This window comes from Mesoplodon mirus (assembly GCF_964341445.2).
Source record: "Mesoplodon mirus genome assembly, chromosome: 1".
NCBI classification, from domain to species: domain Eukaryota; kingdom Metazoa; phylum Chordata; class Mammalia; order Artiodactyla; family Ziphiidae; genus Mesoplodon; species Mesoplodon mirus.
In genome coordinates this window covers 210,771,256-210,794,198 of record NC_138976.1, presented here as the reverse complement: position 1 = coordinate 210,794,198, position 22,943 = coordinate 210,771,256, and the positions used below count along the sequence as shown (strand labels likewise).

General features: G+C 41.3%; 1 protein-coding gene across 1 annotated transcript in view; it reads right to left on the bottom strand.

Annotated features, from left to right (window-relative positions):
* The window catches only part of SPTLC1 (serine palmitoyltransferase long chain base subunit 1), a 63,652-nt gene extending 41,904 nt beyond the window's left edge, over positions 1-21,748 (bottom strand). Inside the window, exons 1-3 of the mRNA XM_082620268.1 lie at positions 21,648-21,748; positions 18,844-18,951; positions 15,544-15,638 (exon numbers count right to left, since the gene is read on the bottom strand). Of these exons, the coding sequence (XP_082476394.1) occupies positions 15,544-15,638; positions 18,844-18,951; positions 21,648-21,704 (260 nt within the window). The 5' untranslated portion in view covers positions 21,705-21,748. The remainder of the gene's footprint in view (positions 1-15,543; positions 15,639-18,843; positions 18,952-21,647) is intronic.
* Positions 21,749-22,943: the final 1,195 nt, after the last annotated feature.

Here is a 22,943-nt window from a genome sequence, read left to right as displayed (position 1 = left end):
GACACACATTATCAGCTGTCCAGAAGAGGGAAGGTGACAGGACACACAAGTGTTGTCATTCTACTCTATTTGCATTCTGGCCTCCTAGCTCTCTTTTTATTCTTAAAAAGTAAAATTAGACGATAGTATATTAAAAATCAGATATTCGGTCATCAATTCTACTCATAATAGGCCACCCTGTAGTACTTAAATAAAAGAAATTGAGCTAGAATTCCAAGATGAATAGATGAATGGCAAACCGTTGCTTTAGTTTTAAAACTCACTTAAGAAAGACGCTGCTAAATAAAGTACCTGGAATGAAACAAACAGGGAGGAAATAGAAAAAGATCAAGATCAAAGGTATGAAGAGGCAGAGCAAGTAACAATCTTACAGTTAAGTGGTTTAAACATACATGTTACTAGGACTTCCCCCGTAGTCCAGTGGGTAAGACTCTGCGGTCGCAATGCAGGGGGCCTGGGTTCGATCCTTGCTGGGGAACTAGATCACGCATGCACGCTGCAACTAAGAAGTCCTAATGCAGCAACTGAGAAGTCCGCATGTGGCAAGTAAGAAGTCCGCATGCAGCAACTAAGACCCGGCACAGCCAAAATAAATACATAAATAAATATTTTTTTAAAATTACATGTTACCTACAGGAAGACACCAAAAGAATAAGTGAGCTCTGTTCCCAATTTCTAAAGTTAATGCTGGAATACCATTTAAAAGGAATCCTCCTCATCCAAAAAGGGGGGAAACAGAGTGGCCAGTTGCACAGGAGAAGCATGGATTGAGTTCAGCTGAGACAAGAGATGGGCTCTTGAGGAGACAACCTATTATGTCCTCTGCTGACAAATACTCCAGCTTTAAGTCATGCTTCAAAAACACTGGCCAGGGCTTCCCTGGTGGCGCAGTGGTTGAGAATCTGCCTGCTAATGCAGGGGACACGGGTTCGTGCCCTGGTCTGGGAGGATCCCACATGCCGCGGAGCAACTAGGCCCGTGAGCCACAACTACTGAGCCTGCGCGTCTGGAGCCTGTGCTCCGCAACAAGAGAGGCCGCAATAGTGAGAGGCCCGCGCACCGCGATGAAGAGTGGCCCCCGTTTGCCACAACTAGAGAAAGCCCTCGCACAGAAACGAAGACCCAACACAGCCATAAATAAATAAATAAATATTTAAAAAAACAACAAAAAAAAACTACTGGCCAAACTATGAGACATGAGCTATTAAAGGGTTGTGAGATCAATTTACTTAGTCACCGCCAGCCTATTTCACCTAAAGTAAACCATAAGAATCAAATGGAATGGAAATGCACCAACAGGGCCAGGGAAAGGACGGTGGCACGGAACTGTTCTACACATGCACTGCTCTGTGCGCTGGGCTGCTCTGTAAAACGCACTGTGGTCAGAAAAGATTGGGAAACACCACTCTCACTGGTGTGTTTTAACAGAACTGGTTTTCTATGAGAAAAATAACGAACGATGCTGGGACACCAGGGAAGGTAAAGAATGACTACTTGAAGTAAATTCACAAAAGCAGATGAACTCATACAAGACTCAGTGAAAAGAACATGGTTGTGGAGTCAGGTAGATCCCGTCAGTATTATGGTTACTGACCACTTCAGAAACTCAGAGATGTTACCTGGCCTGCATAAGCCTCAGTTTCTTCATCTCTCAACTTGTCATTATAAGAGGTGTTCATTACATATTTTCTTCTTTTTTCCCTATTGCTTCAAGAGCTTCTTCTCTTTCAAATAATCCACTGTGTTATTTAGCTTCCCACTTCCCAGGCCTTCTTTAGTTTCATAAGTCCTTCCTGATGTGGAGGTGCCGGCACCCACAAAAAGATGAAAACACAAAATATCCACGTAGACAAGTCTGTACTAACGGTTGCTGCTGTGAAGGTTGAGGCCATTCTACAAAAACCGTTGACACACAGAGAACTCAAACTATCAGGAATAAGTACACCTAAAGCCCCTGACCAGAGTCGATAAGCTGCCAGCATGACATAGGGATGTAGACATCTTGTTTCTGCCTAGCACATGGGGTAGAAAAGGAAAACAGTTTCCATGAGAAGTGGAAGGCTCACACCTGTGCCCCATGCAGGCTTGCAGCAGTAAGCCAGACAGGGCACTTAACACAGGAATCCTGGAGCTGAAGACACTTCAAAGTTCCTCACAGAAGCAAATAAAACCGATACAGAAAGACACCTCCACAACAAGGCTTCAGAAGAGTCAAAGGAGGGAAAATAAAACCCTTCCCAGTCAAAACCCACAACCACACTATCAGTGAGAGTCAGTAATTACACAAGTGAACTTAGACATAGGACAATGGTGCTTTACCAGAAAGAAACAAATACTACAGACCCCCATTAACAACAGGTTTGGCACTTGAGGGAGAACAGACAACCAGACGAATGAAAGAATCCAGAACTCAAGAAAATTGTGTATACAGGAACACCTCAGAGATACTCCGGGGTCGGTTCCAGACCACCGCAATGAAGCAAGTACAGCAATCAAGAGAACCACATGAATTTTTTGGTTTCCCAGTGCATGTAAAAGTTATGTTTACACCATACTGTAGTCTATTAAGTGTACAGCAGCATTTTGTCTAAAAAACAATGTACACACCTTAAAAAATAATTTATTGGGACTTCCCTGGTGGTGCAGTGGTTAAGAATGTGCCTGCCAATGCAGAGGACACAGGTTTGATCTCTGGTCTGGGAAGATCCCACATGCCACGGAGCAACTAAGCCCGTGCTCCACAACTACTGAGCCTGCGCTCTAGAGCCTTCGAGCCACAACTACTGTGCCCACGCACTGCAATTACTGAAGCTACATGCTCTCGGGCCTGTGTGCTGCAACTACTGAGCCCACATGCTGCAACTACTGAAGCCTGTGTGCCTAGAGCCCGTGCTCTGCACCAAGAGAAGCCACCACAGCAAGAAGCCACCACAACAAAGAGTAGTCCCTGCTTGCCACAACTAGAGAAAGCCTGTATGCACCAACGAAGGCCCAATGCAGCCAAAAATAAATAAATAAATAAATAAATAAATAATTTATTGCATTGGGAGTGGCCAAGATGGCAGACTAGGAAGACCCCGAGCTCACCTCCTCCCATGGGCACACCAAAATTACGACTATTTACAGAGCAGCTATCGATGAGAATGACCTGAAGACTAGCAGACAAGATCTTCCACAACTAAAGATATAAAGAAGGAATCACAATGAGATGGGTAGGTGAGGTGGAGACATGGTATAGTCAAGACCCATACCCACAGGTACGTGACCCACAAATGGGAGAATAACTACAATTGCAGAGGTCCTTCCCAAGGAGTAAGGGGTCTGAGCCCCACAAGAGGTTCCCCAGTCTGGGTGTCCTGCACCAGGAAGATGAACCCCAGAACATTTGCATTTAAAAAATATGTATTATTTATTTACTTATTTTATTTATTTTTGGCTGCACTGGGTCTTAGTTGAGGCATGCAGGATCTTCATTGAGGCATGTGGGATTTTTCGTTGTGGCACGTGGGCTTCTCTCTAGTTGTGGTGTGCAGGTTTTCTCTTCTCTAGTTGTGGCATGCAGGCTCTGGGGTGTGTGGGCTCTGTAGTTGTGGCACAGGGGTTCCAGAGCACATGGGCTCTGTAGTTGGCAACACGTGGGCTCTCTAGTTGAGGCACGTGGGCTTGGTATAGTTGTGGTGTGTGGGCTTAGTTGCAACACTGCATGTGGGATCTTAGTTCCCTGACCAGAGATTGAACCCGGGTCCCCTGCACTGTAAGGTGGATTCTTACTGGACCACCAGGGAAGTCCCAAACATTTGGTTTTGAAGGTCAGTGGAGCTTCTTCTTGGGACAGCCAGAGTGCTGTGGGAAATAGACTCTGCTCTTAAAGGCTGCACACAAAATCTCAAACACTCCAGGATCCAGGGCAGAAGTAATATGAAAGGAGCCTGGGTCAGACCTGTTTGCTGATCTTAGAGAGCCTCCAGAGAGGCAGGAGGCAAATAGGACTCATCCTGGGGACACAGACACTGGCAGCAGCCACTTTTGGGAGATCTTCATACCATGGCAACACTGGTATTGGCGAGTGCCATTTTTGAATCCTCACTCTAGCTTATTAGCACTGAAACTGATCCTTGCCTACCAGCTAGTCAGCACCAGTACTGGGAAACACCAGGCCAAGGAGCCAGCTGGGCGGAGACACAGTCCCACTCACCAGCAGGCAGGCTATCATAGGACCCCCTGAGCCCCAGGCAATCCGGGACTAGCCCTGCCCACAAACACTAGGCCAACACTAGCTCTGGGACCCCTGGCCCTACAGCCAGCTACTTTGTGACCTGGGCATGTCCACCAGCTGGTTGGCACCAGGACTGGGACTCCCCTGGCCATGCAGCCAGCCATGCCAGGATCTGGGCATGCCTACCAGGGGCCAGCAACTTCTGCACAAGGCAGGGTCTGGCAACCAACTGGACCAAGGGCCAGCCATGGCTACCAAGCACCCATTGTAGTTAGTCAGCACACCAAAACAGAAAGACTCGCTCAGCACACACACAGGGCACACTCAGAGCACGTAGCTCTGGTGACCAGAGGGAAGTGTGCTGTTGCAAGTTTAAAGCAATATAAGACTACCTCAGGAAACAAGAAAAAGTTCAAATAAACAACCTAACCTTACACTTAAAGGAGCTACAAAAAGAACAAGTAAATCCCGAAGTTGGTAGAAGGAATGAAATCATAAATATTGGAGCAGAAATAAATGAAATAGAGACTAAAAAACAATAGAAAAGGTCAATGAAGTTAAGAGTTGGTTCTATGAAAAGACAAACAAAATTAATAAACCTTTAGCAAGACTCATCAAGAAAAAACAGGGTCCAAATCAATAAATCAGAAATGAAAAAAGAAGATACAGACACTGCAGAAATATAAAGGATCATAAGAAATTACTATGAACAACTAAACGCCAAAAAATAGACAACCTAGGAGAAATGGACAAATTCCAAGAAATGTACAATCTCCCAAGACTGAATCAGGAAGAAGTAGAAAATGTGAACAGACCAATTACCAGTAAAAAAACTGAATCAGTAATAAACACTCCCAACAAACAAAAGCCCAGGACCAGAGGGCTTCACAGGTGAATTTTTCCAAACCTTTAAAGAAGGGTTAAGACCTATCCTTCTTAAACTATTCCAAAAAAACTGCGGAGGAAGGAATGCTTCTGAAATCAATCTACAAGGCCAGCATTACCCTGATACCCAAACCAGTGATATCACAAAAAAATAACATTACAGGCCAATATCACTGATGAACATAGATGCAAAAATCCTCAACAAAGTATCAGCAAACTGAATTCAACAATACATTAAAAGGATCATACACCATGATAAAATGGGATTTATCCCAAGGATGCAGGGATGGTTCAATATCTGAAAATCTATCAACACGATACACCACAATAACAAATTGAATAAAAATCATGAACATCTCAGTAAGGATAAAGACAAAGTCTCTGACAAAATTCAACAATCACTTATGATAAAACCTCTCAACAAAGTGGGTACAGAGGGAACATATCTCAACATAATAAAGGCCACATATGACAAGCCCATAGCTAATATACTCAATGGTGAAAAGCTGAAAGCATTACCTCCAAGATTTGGAACAAGTCAAGGATGAGCAGGGTATCTGAATAGATATTTTTCCAAAGAAAACATACAGATGGCCAATAGGCACATGAAAAGATGCTCAACATCACTAATGATCAGGGAAATGAAAATCAAGACAATGAAATATCACCTCACACCTGTCAAAATAGCTATCATCAAAAAGACCACAAATAGCAAATATTGGCAAGGAAGTAAAGAAAAGGGAACCCTCATGCACTATTCATGGGAATGTAAATTGGTGCAGCCACTATGAAAGACAGTATGGAAACTCCTCAAAAAATTAAAAATAGAACTATCATACAATCCAGCAATTCTACCCCTGGGTATTTACACAAAGAAAACAAAAACACTCACTAGAAAATATTCTTGCACCCCTATGTTCATTTCAGCATTATTTACAATAGCCAAGATGGGGAAGCAATATCTGAGTGCCCATCGATAGATGTACGGATAAAGAAGATTTGGTATATATGCGTGGTGTGCTGTGTGTTATTGAGTCATGGGTATGAAATGTACAGTGTGGGGAATATAGTTAATAATTACTGTAATATCTTTGTATGGTGACAAATGGTAACTAGACTCATCATGGTAATCATTCTGAAATGTACAAAAATATAAAATCACCATGTTGTGTGCCAGGAACTAACAGTGTGTTAAGTCAATTATAATTCAAAAAGAAACAAACTCATAGGAAAAGAGATCTCATCTATGGTTACCAGAGGCAGGGTGGGGAGAGGGGGAACAGGATGAAGGTCAAAAGGCACAAACTCTCAGTTATAAGATAAATAAGTACTGGTGATACAATGTACATCACGACAAATATAATTAATGCTGCTGTTAAATTATATATGAAGATTGTTGAGAGTAAATCCTAAGAGTTTTTATCACAAGGAAAAAAATCTTTTCTATTTAATTTTGTATCTATATGAGATGATGGATATTCACTAACCTTAATGTGGTAATCATTTCATGATGTGTTTAAGTCAAATAATTATGCTGTACACCTTAACCTTATACAGTGCTATATGTCAATTATATCTCAATAAAACACACAAAAAATCTTTTTCTAATTTTTAATATTTTACTTATTTATTTTCTAACATTTTTATTGGAGTATAATTGCTTTACAGTGGTGTGTTAGTTTCTGCTTTATAACAAAGTGAATCAGCTATACGTATACATATATCCCCGTATCTCTTCCCTCTTGTGTCTCCCTCCCACCCTCCCTATCCCACCCCTCTAGGTGGTCACAAAGCAGCAAGCTGATCTCCCTGTGCTATGCAGCTGCTTCCCGCTAGCTATCTGTTCTACATTTGCTAGTGTATATATGTCCATGCCACTCTCTCACTTCGTCCCAGCTTACCCTTCCCCCTCCCCGTGTCCTCAAGTCCATCCTCTACATCTGCATCTTTATTCCTGTCCTGCCCCTATGTTCTTCTGGTGGGTTTTTACCTTGCTCCTTCATCTGCTGTGTGTTTCTGTCTTCTCATTTTGTTTAACTTACTGTATTTGGGGTCTCCTTTTCGCAGACTGCAGGTTTGTAGTTCCCGTTGTTTTTGGTGTCTGTCCCCAGTGGCTAAAGTTGGTTCAGTGGGTTGTGTAGGTTTCCTGGTGGAGGGGACTAGTGCCTGTGTTCTGGTGGATGAGGCTGGATCCTGTCTTTCTGGTGGGCAGGATCACGTCCGGTGGTATGTTTTGGGGGTGTCTGTGACCTTATTATGATTTTAGGCAGTCTCTCTGCTAATGGGTGGGGTTGTGTTCCTGTCTCGCTAGTTGTTTGGCATAGGGTGTCCAGCACTGTAGCTTGCTAGTCATTGAGTGGAACTGGGTCTTAGCACTGAGATGGAGATCTCTGGGAGAGCATTCACTGTTTGATATTATGTGGAGCCAGGAGGTCTTTGGTGGACCAAAGTCCTGAACTCGGCTCTCCCACCTCAGAGGCAGAGGCCCGACACCCGGCTGGAGCACCAAGACCCTGTCAGCCACACGGCTCAGAAGAAAAGGGAGAAAAAAAGGAAAAAAAAAAAAGTTATTAAAAAACAAAAAAAAAATTTTAATTAAAAAATTAAAATAAAGAAAAAAAAAGAGAGCAACCAAACCAAAAAAGAAATCCACCAATGATAACAAACACTAAAAACTATAATAATAAGAAAACAAACAAAAAAGAAAAAACGGACAAATGGAACCCTAGGACAAATGGTAAAAGCAAAGATATACAGAAAAAATTATACAAAGTTCACCACCTGAATTTTGTGATGATTCATTATTCAGTATTCCAGAGATGCAGGGTACATTAAGCTGATTGTGGAGATTTAATCTGCTGCTCCTGAGGCTGCTGGGAGAGATTTCCTTTTCTCTTCTTTGTTTGCACAGCTCCCAGGGTTCAGCCTTGGATTTGGCCCCACCTCTGCATGTAGGTCACCTAAGGGTGTCTGTTCTTCACTCAGACAGGACGGGGTAAAGTAGCAGCTGATTAGGGGGCTCTGGCTCACTCAGGCCGGGGAGACGGAGGGGTACGGAATGCGGGGCGAGCCTGAGGTGGCAGAGGCCGGCATGATGTTGCAACAGCCTGAGGCGCGTTTTGTGTTCTCCCGGGGTAGTTGTCCCTGGATCACAGGGCCCTGGCAGTGGCGGGCTGCACAGGCTCCTGGGAGGGGAGGTGTGGATAGTGACCTGTGCTTGCACACAGGCTTCTTGGTGGCTGCAGCAGCAGCCTTAGCATCTCATGCCCGTCTCTGGAGCTTGTTTAGGTGGTGCTCTGGATCCCCTCTCCTCACGTTCCCCAAAACAATGGTCTCTTGCCTCTTAGGCAGTTCCAGACTTTTTCCTGGACTCCCTCCCAACTGTGGTGCACTAGCCCCCTTGAGGCTGTGTTCACACTGCCAACCCCAGTCCTCTCCCTGGGATCTGACCTCCTAAGCCAGAGCCTCAACTCCCAGCCCCCACCCGCCCTTGGCGGGTGAGTGGACAAGCCTCTCATGCTGCTGAGTGCTGGTCGGCACTGATCCTCTGTGTGGGAATCTCTCTGCTTTGCCCTCCGCACCCCTGTTGCTGCGCTCTCCTCTGTGGCTCCGAAGCTTCCTCCCCGCCACCCACTGTCTCCGTCAGTGAAGGGTCTTCCTTGTGTGTGGAAACTTTTCCTCCTTCACAGCTCCCTCCCAGAGATGCAGGTCCCGTCCCTATTCTTTTGTCTCTGTTTTTTCTTTTTTCTTTTGCCCTACCCAGGTATGTGGGGAGTTTCTTGCCTTTTGGGAGGTCTGAGATTTTCTGCCAGCGTTCAGTAGGTGTTCTGTAGGGGATGTTTCACATGTACATGTATTTCTGATGTATTTGTGGGGAGGAAAGTGATCTCCACATCTTACTCCTCCACCATCTTGAAGGTCTCCCTTTTTTCTAATTTTTAAAAGATACTTTATTGCTAACACATGATAACCATCTTCTGACAACACAGGGTTGCCAGAAACCTTTAATTTGTAAAAAGTGCAGTATCTATGGGAGTGCAATAAAGTGAAGTGCAATAAAATGAGGTATGCCTATATATAAATATATGGCAAATGATAGCAGCTGCCCTCACTAACTACTAAGTTACACATATTTCTTTCTCTATGGAGAAAAATAAAGTTGAATAACCATATTCAAAGATGAATTCCAGGCATATTAAAAAAAAACCTAAAACGTATTTTGGAACAGAAGAAAATTTAGAAGGTCTTTGTGATCTTGGAATAGGAAATGATTTCTGAAACAAGTATGCAAACACACAAACCATGAGGCGAAAATGGATGAATATGACCAAGTCCAAATTTAGAATTCTGGTTCAATGAAGATACCAAAGACAAAATTAAAAGATGAGTGATAAAGAGATATACTGGATTTCATGAATCTAAGATGGCATCGGCTGTATTTTATCTATCACTAAGGAAGAAAGACACAGCCAAGTAAAATGCAATGATGCAGGGACTTCCCTGGTGGTGCAGTGGTTAAGAATCTGCCTACCAATGCAGGGGACATGGGTTCAAGCCCTGGTCCAGGAGGATCCCACATGCCGCAGAGCAGCTAAGCCCGTATGCCACAATTACTGAGCCTGCGCTCTAGAGCCCATGAGCCACAACTACTGAGCCCGTGTGGCGTAACTACTGAAGCCTGCGTGCCTAGAGCCCATGCTCCACAATAAGAGAAGCCACTGCAATGAGAAGCCCGCACACTGCTACAAAGAGTAGCCCCCACTCGCCGCAACTAGAGAAAAGCATACACGCAGCAATGAAGACGCAACGCACCCGAAAATGAAAAAAAATAAAATAAAATGCAATGATGTTTTCTTATCATTTATATTTTAGTTCATATTTAATGAAAGGGCTATCTTGACACAGATTTTTGTCATTCTACTTTTGTACCTGTGAAAAGAAAAATATAAGCAAGATCAATCAGGCAAGACATTCATAACTTCTAGTCAGCAGTTCTGTGTGCTCTCTGCTACGTAATGGATATCATGGGTATTCATACTCCCTGCTAACATATTCTACTCCCTGCTGACAGGAGGATCCTGGCGTCGCTTAGGAGGATGCTCCGCTATCATCTCTGGGATTATCTGACAAGTCAGTATCACCTATTCTCTAAGTTTGATGCTGGAACTTTCCTACTGGACTAAACTCTTAGTTTCGTCTTTATGCAGTTGAATCACATTTCTAGAAAGTAAACTGTTATTACCCAAAGGCAGTAGGAGTTTGACAAAGGAATGTTCAAAGCCTTAGTCCCAGCAGCCTCTGTTCAACTGTCTGGAGGGATCTGGCCATTTCTCCTTCCATCAGCTGATTTACTTACCAGCAGTACACAAAACTCAACTGAGGTGCTGGCAGTAAGCATAGCCATGACCAAGTTCATCAGTGTGCAAGAAATGATACCCTCACCTGCCCCCAGCTGACAATGACTCTGTAATCTTACTCTGCAGCTGTAAGATTCATACCTGTTTCAGAGATCTTAAAATCGGAAAAAAAGAGTTTCTTAGACTCATTGTAATAGATTACTACTCAAAAACTGACCGAGGATTAAAATCTACACAATATTGGGGACTCTTGATAATCGAAAGATAGACTGGGAATCAAATAGAAGAAGAACTAAAAGATATGAAGAGGCATTCACAGGAGGGAAAAAACCCAGTAGGTAATAAGTAGATCAAATGATACTTAAAGGCTCAAATAATCAGAGAAATGCAAAATAAAACAATGTTACCAAACACAGCTGTGGGAAAATGAACGCCCATATACTAACTCAGGAGAATCACAATATAGGAAAGTCCCATAGGGAAATGAGACAGGCATATAGAGTAGTACCCAATTCCTGGTCCCACATCCCTAGAGAGACTCAGACAGGTCCACAAGAGGACATTAATCAGGTTTAATCACCAGGTTTTTTTGTGGCAGTGGGGAGTGGGGGTAGCTTAGGTATCCATCACGAGGAAAATCACTAAATTTACCCATCACTAAGTAAAACATGGTGGCCATACACAACAGAATAATATGTAGCAGTTGGAAGAAATGAACAGGAAGTCCATCTAGCAATTCCACCTCTCTGCCCTGCTTGATATTTCTTCATACCGCTCAGCACCAGCTAACATTGTATTTATTTCACTCTTGGTCAGCCTGCCCCAAGAGAACTAAGATTTTGACTTATCGGACATGCTCATCAGCACATTCCTTAAACATGGTAGGCACTCAAATATTTGTTGAAAAATAAGTGCTGAGTTAAAAACTTGTAAGAAAAAAACCAGAATGAAGTCTAGAGCACAAAATTAAAAACATACTTTCATAAAACATTAAGGTTACATGGTTTCAAGCATACACACATAATAAAAATAATAACATATATGATTTTAATAACATAAAATAATAAAAGAAAGCAAAATACACGTATTACAGTGGGATACCTTACTGGGGAGAACACTGGGGATGAAGGAAATAATAAAGCAAATGAGAACGCTGCCTTACATGGGTGCTGATGAGAGCGGTGCTGAAGGGAGAGTCAGTGCCTTTGCAGGAGAGGCCCAAAGTGAAGAAAATAAAACAGAGACTCAACTAAACCAGAGAATAAACCTTTGGCAAATTTGAGTGAGAAAGGAGGAGACACAAATGCCTGCAATGGATACACAAACCCTATAGATGTGTTGTTATATATATCTATATACAAAGTTATATGTATATATTTTACATATAACTTCCCAGGAGAATCCTATGAGCTACTTCATGCCAATGCATTTGAAAACAAAAGAAGAAATGAACAATTACTAAATGGCAGTAACCAAAACTTACTCAAAAAGGAAATATGAACAGCTTTAAAAACTCACTGAAGACATTAAATTCATGATTAAAAATCTATGCTCAATAGAACAAACAACAAATAGTGTTGCCAGGAAAACTATAAGACTAATATACCAAAGCTGGGCGAGCACAGTAAGGGAAAAGAAAAAGACTAAACTCATTTTTCAATACTGATGCTAAAAATACCAAATATTAGCCAAAAAAAAAAAAAAATCCAACAATTAACAAAAATTAACCAAATAGTCATGCTTAAATAGGGTTTATCCCTGAGCTGTAAGAGTTCTTTTTATATATTTAATATTTTGGATACTAGCCCCTTAACAAATATATGACTTGAAAATATTTTCTTCCATTTTGTGGGGTTTTGTATCATTTCTCTAGTAGTGGGCTTTGAAGCACAAATATTTTTAATTTTAATGAAGTCCGGTTTGTCTATTTTTTCTTTTGCTGCTTGTGCTTTTGTGTCATATCTAAAAATCTCTGGCCAATCCAAGATTATGAAGATTTACTCTTTTGTTTTCTTTCTTCTAAACTAAGAACTTATAGTTTTTGCTCTTAAATTTAAACCCATGATTAATTTTGAGCTAATTCTTACACATGGTGTGAGGTCAGGGTCCATCATCATTCTTTTACATATGTATATCCCATTGTCCCATCACAATCTGTTAAAAAAGAGTATTCCTTCCCTACTGAATTGTCTTGGCATTCTGTTGAAAATCAATGGACCATAATTTAAGGTTGTCCACCCATTTTTAAGAATAAGACACTGAAATGCTAATTGCAAGCACTGTGTAAATGGGCTTGGCTTCTTGACTGATGGTGGGCTTCACTCTATGATAATGAGACACAGACTTGTTTATTCATCTGTGGAGACCGCAACTCAAAATTTTCTGTTTTTACTCTCTTGACTTTGAGTTTCACCAGAGAGGAATCCTCCAGTGAGGTGTATATGAGGATATAAATCTAGTTTCCAACTTTCTGAAAGCTGAGTTGGAGGAAACGGGCTTAGCATCCCACTATTCATTATATACTTGCTTTCTGTTTTTAGAATGGCACCTGCCTCCTCACACATTCTTAGGACTTTCAATTTATATTTAGCCTTTCCAGAGAGTAAATCTCCCATCTTTCTGCAAGTCTACAGAGCTGGAATCTGGGGTGAGGATGAGTGGCACGGTTGCTTGCAATTTTTCTCATAAAAATTTATGTATATGCTTAATTAATGTAAAAAAATCAATCAGTACAATTTAATATAGTAATGGATTAGAGGAGAAAAGTCACAACCATCTCAATGGATTAAAAAAAATTTAATAAAATTTAACACTGACTTTAAAACTAACAAAAAGTTCCCTTAGCAAACTAGGAAGAGAAAGGAAGGCCTATAACACCATACAGGTTATCCCTTAAAAGCCATCAGGAACAGGATACAGAGGCCCTTGTTACCACTCCTATTCAACACTGCATGGTAGGTATCCTAGCAAGTGCAATAACACAGAAACAAGAAGAAAATGATGCTTCATGACAGAAGTGAAAACTCTCTGGAACCCAGAGACGAAGCTATTAAAAGATATGCAATGTTAATTTCCTAGTTGTGATACTGTACTATAGTTAAGCAAGATGTTACCATTGGGGGAAACTGATGAAGGGTGTATGAAATCTCTCTGTATTATTTCTTACAACTGCATGTGAATCTACTATTATTTCCAAATAAAAAGTAGGAAAAAAAAAAGTTAAGCAAAATCTCTATGAAGAACATTATGTACCTTCTCTCAGAGACATAGAAGACCTAAGTATACAAGTGACACACAAGGTACGTGGTGAAGAGATTCAGTATTAGCAATATACCAATTCTCCCCAAATTAATCCATAAATTCAATGCATTACTAGTCACAAACCCAAACCCATTTTCGGGTCAAATCTGATCAGCTCAACCTAAACTCATAGTAAAGAGTCAAGGATAGCCTAGACAATTGTGAAGAACAAGGAGGTGAAGGACTCACTCTAGTCAAGGCCTATTATTAAGCTGTGGTGTAAGTGAGGTTCTGGCACAGGGAGAGATAAATATACCAAAAGAATAGAAATAAAGCCAGAAACAAATCCTTTATAAGGGAACTTGACATATTAAAGAAGGGAAATTTCCAATCAGTAGGTAAAAAATGGACTATTCAACTAATAATGTTGGGACAACTGACTGTCACATGGAAAACAGGCAAATTAGACCTTTGTGGTAGGAAGGATTTTATAACCATAACATTAATGATTGGTAAGTCTGATTTCAGGACAAGTAAAACTTTCATGAGACCAAAGAAATTCGCGAAAGTGAAGAATACAAGCCTCTCTCAGATCAGACCAGAAGTAGAAGGACATACTCAGGAGAATATCCTACATCATATTTTTAAATAGAATACTAAACACTTTCATGGCAACAGGCATGCTGTGGCAAAAATATAAATATAAGCAAAGGAAAAACATCTACCAACTTCAAGATGGTGGTTATCCTGCCTGGGAGGCAAGAGTAAGTGATAGATGGGAAGGGATTTCTTTAGTGATACACCTGACCCCTGAACAACATGGGTTTGAACTGTGCAGGTCCACTTATACACAGATTTTTTTTCAACAGTAGATACTACTGTACTACATGATCCATGGTTGGTTGAATCCATGGATGTAGAACCACATATCTGGTGGAACTGGGTATCTGAAGGGCTGACTCTAATTTATATGCAGGTTTTTGACTGCCCAGAGGGTCAGGGCCCCTAACCCCCATACTGTTCAAGGGTCAACTGCATTTCTAATGCTTTATTTCTTTTAAAAAATAGATTTAAACTAAAGATAGCAAAATGTTAATACCTATTACTTCTGGGTGGTAGATACATATGTGACTGATATTTTCTGTATACTTAAATTTAAGATATAAAAATAAAAATAAATAAAACATTGGAAGCCAGGAGGTAGGTAGCATAAGTGAGCTGAAGTTTCATAATTCATATTGTGAAAGTCAACAGGCACTGCCTATCATTAATCAATCAAGAAATAGTAATGTAAGCATACTGCTAATATCTAGTTATGAAGGTAACCTTCAACAGATCTAAAATCAGAAACAATCCAGGTGGGAAAAAGTAGGAATGCTGTTTTTCATTTTAAATATTATGTGTGTGTATTACTTTAAAAAATATATATATATATATTTTTTAAAAGGGACAAACTTGGAAACCCAAATTGGAGACTATTAAAAAGCAGTTTCTGATCTCCAGAAATTTCTAAAAATCTTATTTCAGTTAAAAAAGGAATACTATAGGGCTTCCCTGGTGGCGCAGTCATTGAGAGTCCGCCTGCCGATGCAGGGGACACGGGTTCGTGCCCCGGTCCGGGAAGATCCCACATGCCGCGGAGCGGCTGGGCCCGTGAGCCATGGCCGCTGAGCCAGTGCGTCTGGAGCCTGTGCTCCGCAATGGGAGAGGCCACAACAGTGAGAGGCCCGCGTACCGCAAAAAAAAAAAAAAAAAAAAAGGAATACTATATAAACCACTGTATACTTTGTTGAGTTTACCTACAGGAAACCAAATATAAGCCCTTGACTAGCAAAACCAATTTACCCTGAAACGATGTTGTAGTTGAGAGCAGGATGGTCTTTTGAGACAGGAGGAACAAGGGGTTCTGGTTGCCACTCTTCAATCAATTCTTCCTTTTCCTACAGGAGAAAAGCAGTTAAAATACAGCACAGTGCTACTTACTGGACAGCAACTCTAGCGGTATCTAGGCTATTTGTTGTAATGGAACCATCATAATGAACACACTGCTAGACACAGACGTCCAGCTGCTGTGCCTGGAAATGACACAGAATCACTATTGAGTTTTGTGCACTTAAGCCCTCACCTCTTTCCTTATCTCAGGCTAAAGGCTCTTTTTCCATGAAGCTTTGTGGCTGACTGGAAATTTCTTAAAAATTTTATTTCTATGTTCAGGATTTTTCACTGTGGGAAGCAGGAAGTATAACTGCTACTGATGATAAAACAAAAAGTCTATAACACAAAGGTGAGAGGCATGACTGCAGGTAAGGGAGCTCAGCCTCTACTGCAAGATATGACAGACAGCCATGCCTTAAGTTCTTACAGGCGTGGCTGTCACAGGAAGGGATCAACTAGACTACAAAGCACTGTTTCTACAGGCCATTGGCAAGGATTCAGAAGTAACTGAAATATACCAAAAGACTCTCATAATAATTATTGTAATAGGATTTAATTGTTTGGAAATTTCTCATAAAAAACCACTTTATTCCTTTTAGCTGTTATTTCACGCATTCCAAGTATTTTGACTATTTTGAGTTTCTTATCCTTTCTTGAACTAGAAAACAATGCAATTTTGAAAATGTAGTCTGGATGTACAGGATGAGATGAGGCACCTGATGAACATGACAGCCACAGCAATTCTTGCCTTACATAGGCCCACTCTCAATACTTCTATTTTCACACTCCTGTTAAATGCTTCTGTGCATTTTTTCCTAATAGGCAATTATAGGGCATGGCTAGGAGCATATTCATCTGATGCTCAGGCACTCAAAAATGCTGGCTGAATAAATCAGCCAATAAATTCTTCATCTATTTCTGCCAATGACTGCACAGAACAGCAGCCTGAACAAGCCTGAAGTATGAATCATGCACACTGTCCACTTGCTACCACAGAGACAGATTTGAGGATCAACTCAAGATTGCCTGGTAGTCAAGAGTCTCTGCAGGGAACTTCCTTGGTGGTGCAGTGGTTAAGAATCCGCTTGCCTGGGGCTTCCCTGGTGGCGCAGTGGTTGAGAGTCCGCCTGCCGATGCAGGGGACACAGGTTCGTGCCCTGGTCCAGGAGGATCCCACATGCCGCGGAGCAGCTGGGCCCGTGAGCCATGGCCGCTGGGCCTGCACATCCGGAGCCTGTGCTCCGCAACGGGAGAGGCCACAACAGTGAGAGGCCCGCGTACCGCCAAAAAAAAAAAAAAAAAAGAATTCGCTTGCCAATGCAGGGGATATGGGTTCAAGCCCTGATCTGGGAAGATTCCACATGCTGCGGAGGAACTAAGCCCGTGCACCACAACGACTGAGGCTGTACTCTACAGCGCATGAGCCACAGCTACTGAGCCTGCCTGCCACAACTACTGAAGCCCGCACACCTAGAGCCCGTGCTCCGCAACAACGGAAGCCACCATAACGAGAAGCCTGCGCACCTCGACGGAGAGGAGCCCCCACTCACTGCAGCTAGAGCAAGCCCATGCGCAGCAACGAAGACCCAATGCAGCCAAAAATTAATTAATTAATTAATTAATAATAAAAAAACAGACTCTGCAGACCTATAAAACTGAGAAGGGCATTTCTTCTTTGCTGCCATAAGTTAAGCTTTAGAAACACTCATATAGTTTTTTTTTCTTCCACAGCTTTTAGGGTAAGATGTCAGTGATTACTGAATCTTGCTCTAGGTAAGTTCTGCTTTTAGACAGTTATCCTAAAATTATGTTTCAGTATCCTTCTTTTAAAATGCATATTTGTGTGGATTGACTTGTCTAAACTTAAACTAAGAATATTAGGAATGATCAACCCCTTAAAAAGTTGGGCTATAAATCTATTCCACAGCCTCATAATCATTCACGTGGAGTTCCTAAATACCAAGGGGAAAAAGTAGATTTCTGGCCAGGATTTCTGGCCCAGACAGCCCAATCTTACTGCAATGCTATCAAAAGAGTGTTCTATGGCACACTAGTCCCACATGGTATTCATTAAAAAAAGGCGGGGGTGGGGATCTATGGTCAAGTTTAGGGCAGTTCTCCAAAGAGCGGTTCAAATATCCACTGGCATATTAAAGGTTACAAGAAATCATGCAATGAGACACCTCTTTAGTCTTCTTTACCCAGGTTTCCAAAACTTATTTGCCCTAAGAACCATTTGCTGCATATCCCCTATCCCCTAGGGGGGATACTGCCTGACCATCTCATGACAAATATTAATGATCAGGACAGCAGGGGCAGCCAGTGAAATCAGGGAGACAATCGCCACATTGCTGTAATTCCATTCCACTTGCACTTCCTTCTGTGAATGCTCCAGAAAAGAGCAGTGCTCCATCGTTGTGCCACACTCAATGCTGCCTTGTGAACCAAAGTTTCAGGCATTTTTGTGTGAAAACATCTCTCACCGTCTCTGTATCCCTAAGTAGTATTCTGGCACATTGCTACAGAGGCTGGATAAGGAAACAATCCAAGTTACAGAAACCACACTGCAGTCAAAACTGCTCTTCCTCTCACACCTGGGGCACAGTTACTAAGTGTTCCTACCTGCGTGAGAAGGTAGGGGATTCCACAAACCCCTTGGTCCCTCATACTAACAGACTCGAAGTGGGCAGGACTGCAAGTCCTCTCGACACTTCTGCTTCCTAAGGTTTGCCTAGCTTGGGCTTGAGCTGGGTCCCTTACCATACAGAACACATCAAAATTTGATTTGGGGTGGGAAGGTGGAGAGCAGTGGGATGGGGAGGATTCTTTCTAACTCTGAATTTCCTTTATAAAGACCACAGGGGAGACTTTCATTCAGCCTTCAGAAATGGTGGTGCTTTTCCCGAGCAACTCATGTAGTCTTTCTTGTATACGGACATTTGAAATCCAGCATGCATCCATGCTTCCCGTCCAGCATCTAGTACGTTCCCAGACTGCTGTTTACTCCTAGAAAAGTATAAAGGTCTGTAACATGGTACTCCTTTGTGTATTCACTTTATCCCTGGCTTCCCCATATTTTACTTACCCTGATTTCCTTACATTCCAGAAAATATTTTAACATTTATAGTTGAGCCACCATAAGTCCTGTTTTGAAAGATGTAGCAACTATAATCATACACCGAATAATAAAATAGAGATTTAACTTCTTACCTTGATTGTAAGATCAGATCGTTCTTGTAACTTGTAAGTTTTAGAAAAAAGAAGTCTGATTATCCAGAGTATTAAAATTCCTTCCAAAATAAGATGATAAGCAGGAGCCTAGGAGTGAGTCAAAAACAAAAGCAAAAGAAGTGAAATAAACATTTCCAAAACCTGCACATAAAATGTAATTCACCTGCATATACTGCTCCCATGACCTTTAACCTATTTATTACTTCTTAAAATTTAATTTCAAAGCTCACTTCATTTCTACTCATTCCTTTTCCCATTTCTAACAGAAGGCAATTTCTCCTACATGAAAAATCTCTAAAACTGCAGCGTTAGGAATAAAAACATCTTTAGGAATAAAAATTAATTTTTAAAATTAAATCTGACACAGAATTCCAATAGTCAAACAATATCAACTATCAGATCCTTCAGGTAATTTATATTTTTACTGGTGGGAAGTGACTGTAACAAACATTTCGCAGCTTCACAAGCCTTCTACAACCCCCACATACCATGGATAGATTGAGAATTATTTGGACACCAGTTTCCGTAATTCTCAAAGACTTTTGCACAACTTATTATATTTCCTGTATCCCCAATAGGCCTCTTTAAATTCTCCTTGGAACGTGGAAGAGAAAAAAAGACTTTATAAGTACTTAAAGAAATAGCAGGTCTCTTTTCTACCACAGTTTCCCGAAAGTATGTAGTGTTTTCCATGTCAACATCCATAAAGGTACCTTAATGAAATTATCCACATCAGGTCTTCTTTTCAACTGTACATTTCCAGGATAAAAGCCAGGCTGACTTTTATGTCTTACACAACTAGATACAGTAAGTGCATATAAAAGATTCCAGATATCAACTAAACCTCCATAAGTCAGTTATGGGGTGCTACATTATAATAGGTTGTCATCAGAAAGTCATTTAAAAGAGGTATTTATTCAAGAGGGAAGAGATATGGGGATATATGTACATGTACAGCTGATTCACTTTGTTATAAAGCAGAAACTAACACACCATTGTAAAGCAATTATACTCCAATAAAGATGTTAAAAAAAAGAGGTATTTAGAAACGTAAATACACATTATTTTCAAACATTAGACAAAAAGAAAACAATGATGATTCACAATAGTTAAAAAAGTTCAGAAGGGGGGACCAGGGAAACTGCTGACTATTTTGTAATAAACTTTCAGGTCATTGGACAAATAACTTTAAAACTACATACATGTTACATATGTATGGGTACACAGCAAGACTCCTCAAATTATGCATACACTGTGCACAGAAATTAGAAGCAAAACCAGAAACCTAAGACTATTTTTAAAATTTGCTGATCCCTCCTGACTATAATTCATTTAAGAATGAGGACTCTACTAAAAAAATCCTTTTGGTTTTATCAATAATTGGATTATAGTTGACAAACATAAGTCCAAGTTACTAAACATTCCACTCCACAAAGAAATCCTAAAAAAAGGTGAAATGTTTACTGAATTAATAAAAATCACAAATGTGGCTTCTTTTCTTCCCTAGGAAATGTTACATCAAGGAGACCTTCTCTCAAATCTCACTCAAGGTCAATACCAAGGTATGAGAAGTTACATAGTTACAGGGCAGTCTTCAAAAAGGCAGCAACAATATATAGTAGAAATTATTCATTTCTAAAAAAGAAAAAAAGGTATCTTAAATTTTAGTGGTTCTTCTTAGTCACTATAATCTACCTAAGGCTGGACATCACCTAAGCTCTATTTGCTCTCTTAACTGTTTTTTTTTTTCAAAAAGTCCTGATGGGTTTTGCAATAATACATCTTGCATCATCACCCTTACCAGTAAATGCTATATTAAGTTTTAAGAAAATTATCAAAAGAAAACAGATTCACTTTAAGTGAATGTAAGCTCTGTAAGCACAGGGGCTTTTACCTGTTCCCTCATTTGCACCATTCCTAGCATCTAGATCTCTGCTGTCCCATACTGTGGTCACTAGCACCATTCAACTATTTAAATACACATCTAAATTAAATTAAACGAAAAATTTAGCCCCTCAGTTGCACTAGCCACGTTTCAAGTGCTTAAGAGCCACATGTGGAGTGGGCTACTGTACTGAACAGCTCAGAGAACACGCAGAAAGTTCCATTGCACAGTGTATGGAAACTCACTAAATGTCTAAAGAATGAACATTCTCCAAGACTGACATTTAAATTTCATATTATTTTACCTACCTGAAATAGCTGGCCTTTCAAAAAAGCTCCTAACTGGTCTTTATTTAAAATTTTACTAAAATAGTTGTATCTTTACAAGACAGAAAATGGGAAGTAGGCGGAAGAATGACAAACTATTTCACATACCTAACGAAATCATTCGGCTTCCTTTCTAACCCCACGTCCCAACAAAAACAAAGTCCACCTTATTACAATTCTTTCCCCTATTCCCTGCTCCACAGTTCCGAGAACCTGTCTTCCCTAGGACCTCTCCAGACTGATTATGCACTCTACTTTCATCACTCCGTTTTACCATCAGTCCCAGCTCTTGTTTTTGACTAGCCTCTCTCCTGTATCCGAGCAGTACCTGGAAAGGGCTCCGCGCTCGCAGCAGCGCAATACGAGACCTCCGGCTCCGGCTCCCGCCCGTGCCTCCCTACATTCTGCCACTGGGAAATGTGTGCGCCTATGAGCCTTTCCAGCGAGGGACGCCGGGGGTCCGGTCGTAACCGGGCCAGCCCCGCCCAGGCCTCAGACCAAAAATCCACACAAAACGTCCCACTTCCCCAGGGCTGGGTGTGGTCGTGGACCCCTGGGGCCGCCAAGCTCACCTCGTAGAGCGCCTGTACCATCTCCACCAGCACCCACTGCTCCGCGACCGTCGCCATAGTTAGCCGCCAGGGTTTCCTTCCGGAAAGCGGGCCACAGTCACGTCAGATATTGCGCGGCGCGGTCCAGTGACGTCTATACGCCCGGAAGGCGGGGCTGCCGTGTGTTGGGCACCGCCTTCTTGCGCCTGCGTACTGGGCGGCCGGTGGCTGCGCTGGCTGAGGAAGGTTTAGGGGTGAAAGGTCAAGTTGGGGTCTCGCTTGGGTGCGGGGAGGAGTGGGAAGCGGCAGGCTGGTCCCGACAGCAGGTGTTCACAACGCGGCCATTATGTGCCAGACCCCGTGCTGGGCTCTCAGGATGGAGAGATTTTAATAAATGGCCCTCGCGCTTGGCAGGCAGTTGGGTGCAGGGAGTTATTAATGCAATCGCAAACATATTCTTTACTTTTAAATTACATAAGGAATGCAGGAATGCATTATCGTAAAAAAAAAAAGACAACTCTTATATAGCACTTATCGTGTATAAAGCCTAGCCTAAGGCTTTGCAGGTATTAAGCCATATAGGAGCTTGGTGTGGAACCTTCAAGAGCCTATGTATCCCAACGTGGTGTGCACACACACTTCAGTTGGATTTCTTAAATATAACCAGGAGCATAGGGACAATATTGTTCTACAATTTGCTTTTCTTCCATTCTTTTTCTGGCTATAAATCTTGTGTTTTTAATCAACGAAGAAGCCTATTTATTGGAATAATTTGTTATGTATATTTCTCTTTCCATTTTATTTAAACACTTTCCTATTGATGAACACTTAGGTTTTTTCTACTTTTTCACCTATTACAAACAATGTTACAGTAAACATCGATGTGCCCTATTGTCTTTCTGTGCGTGTTGGGGTATATCTGACAAGTTTCCTCAAAGTCGAATTTTACTCAATATGCGTGTTAATGTCGATAAATACTGCCATACTGCTCTCCAGAATGGCTCAACCAATTTTAAATGTTTGAAAGTGTATCCACACTCTATCTCATGATGGATATTATCAATCTTTTAAAATTTCTGGCCAATTTAATTTAATGGAGATAAGATGTCTCTTCACTGAATTTTACTTTCCATGCTGCTGGTTATTCATGGTTATTCTTATATGTTTATTGGCATTTGTAGTCCGTTCGTGAATCATCAATTCATATTCTTTGCCCAGTTTTCTATTAGTTATTTTTCACTTTCTAATGGATGTATGGAAGCTCTTTATGCATTCTGAATATCTTATATTTTCCTATTTCATATGTGACAATTATTT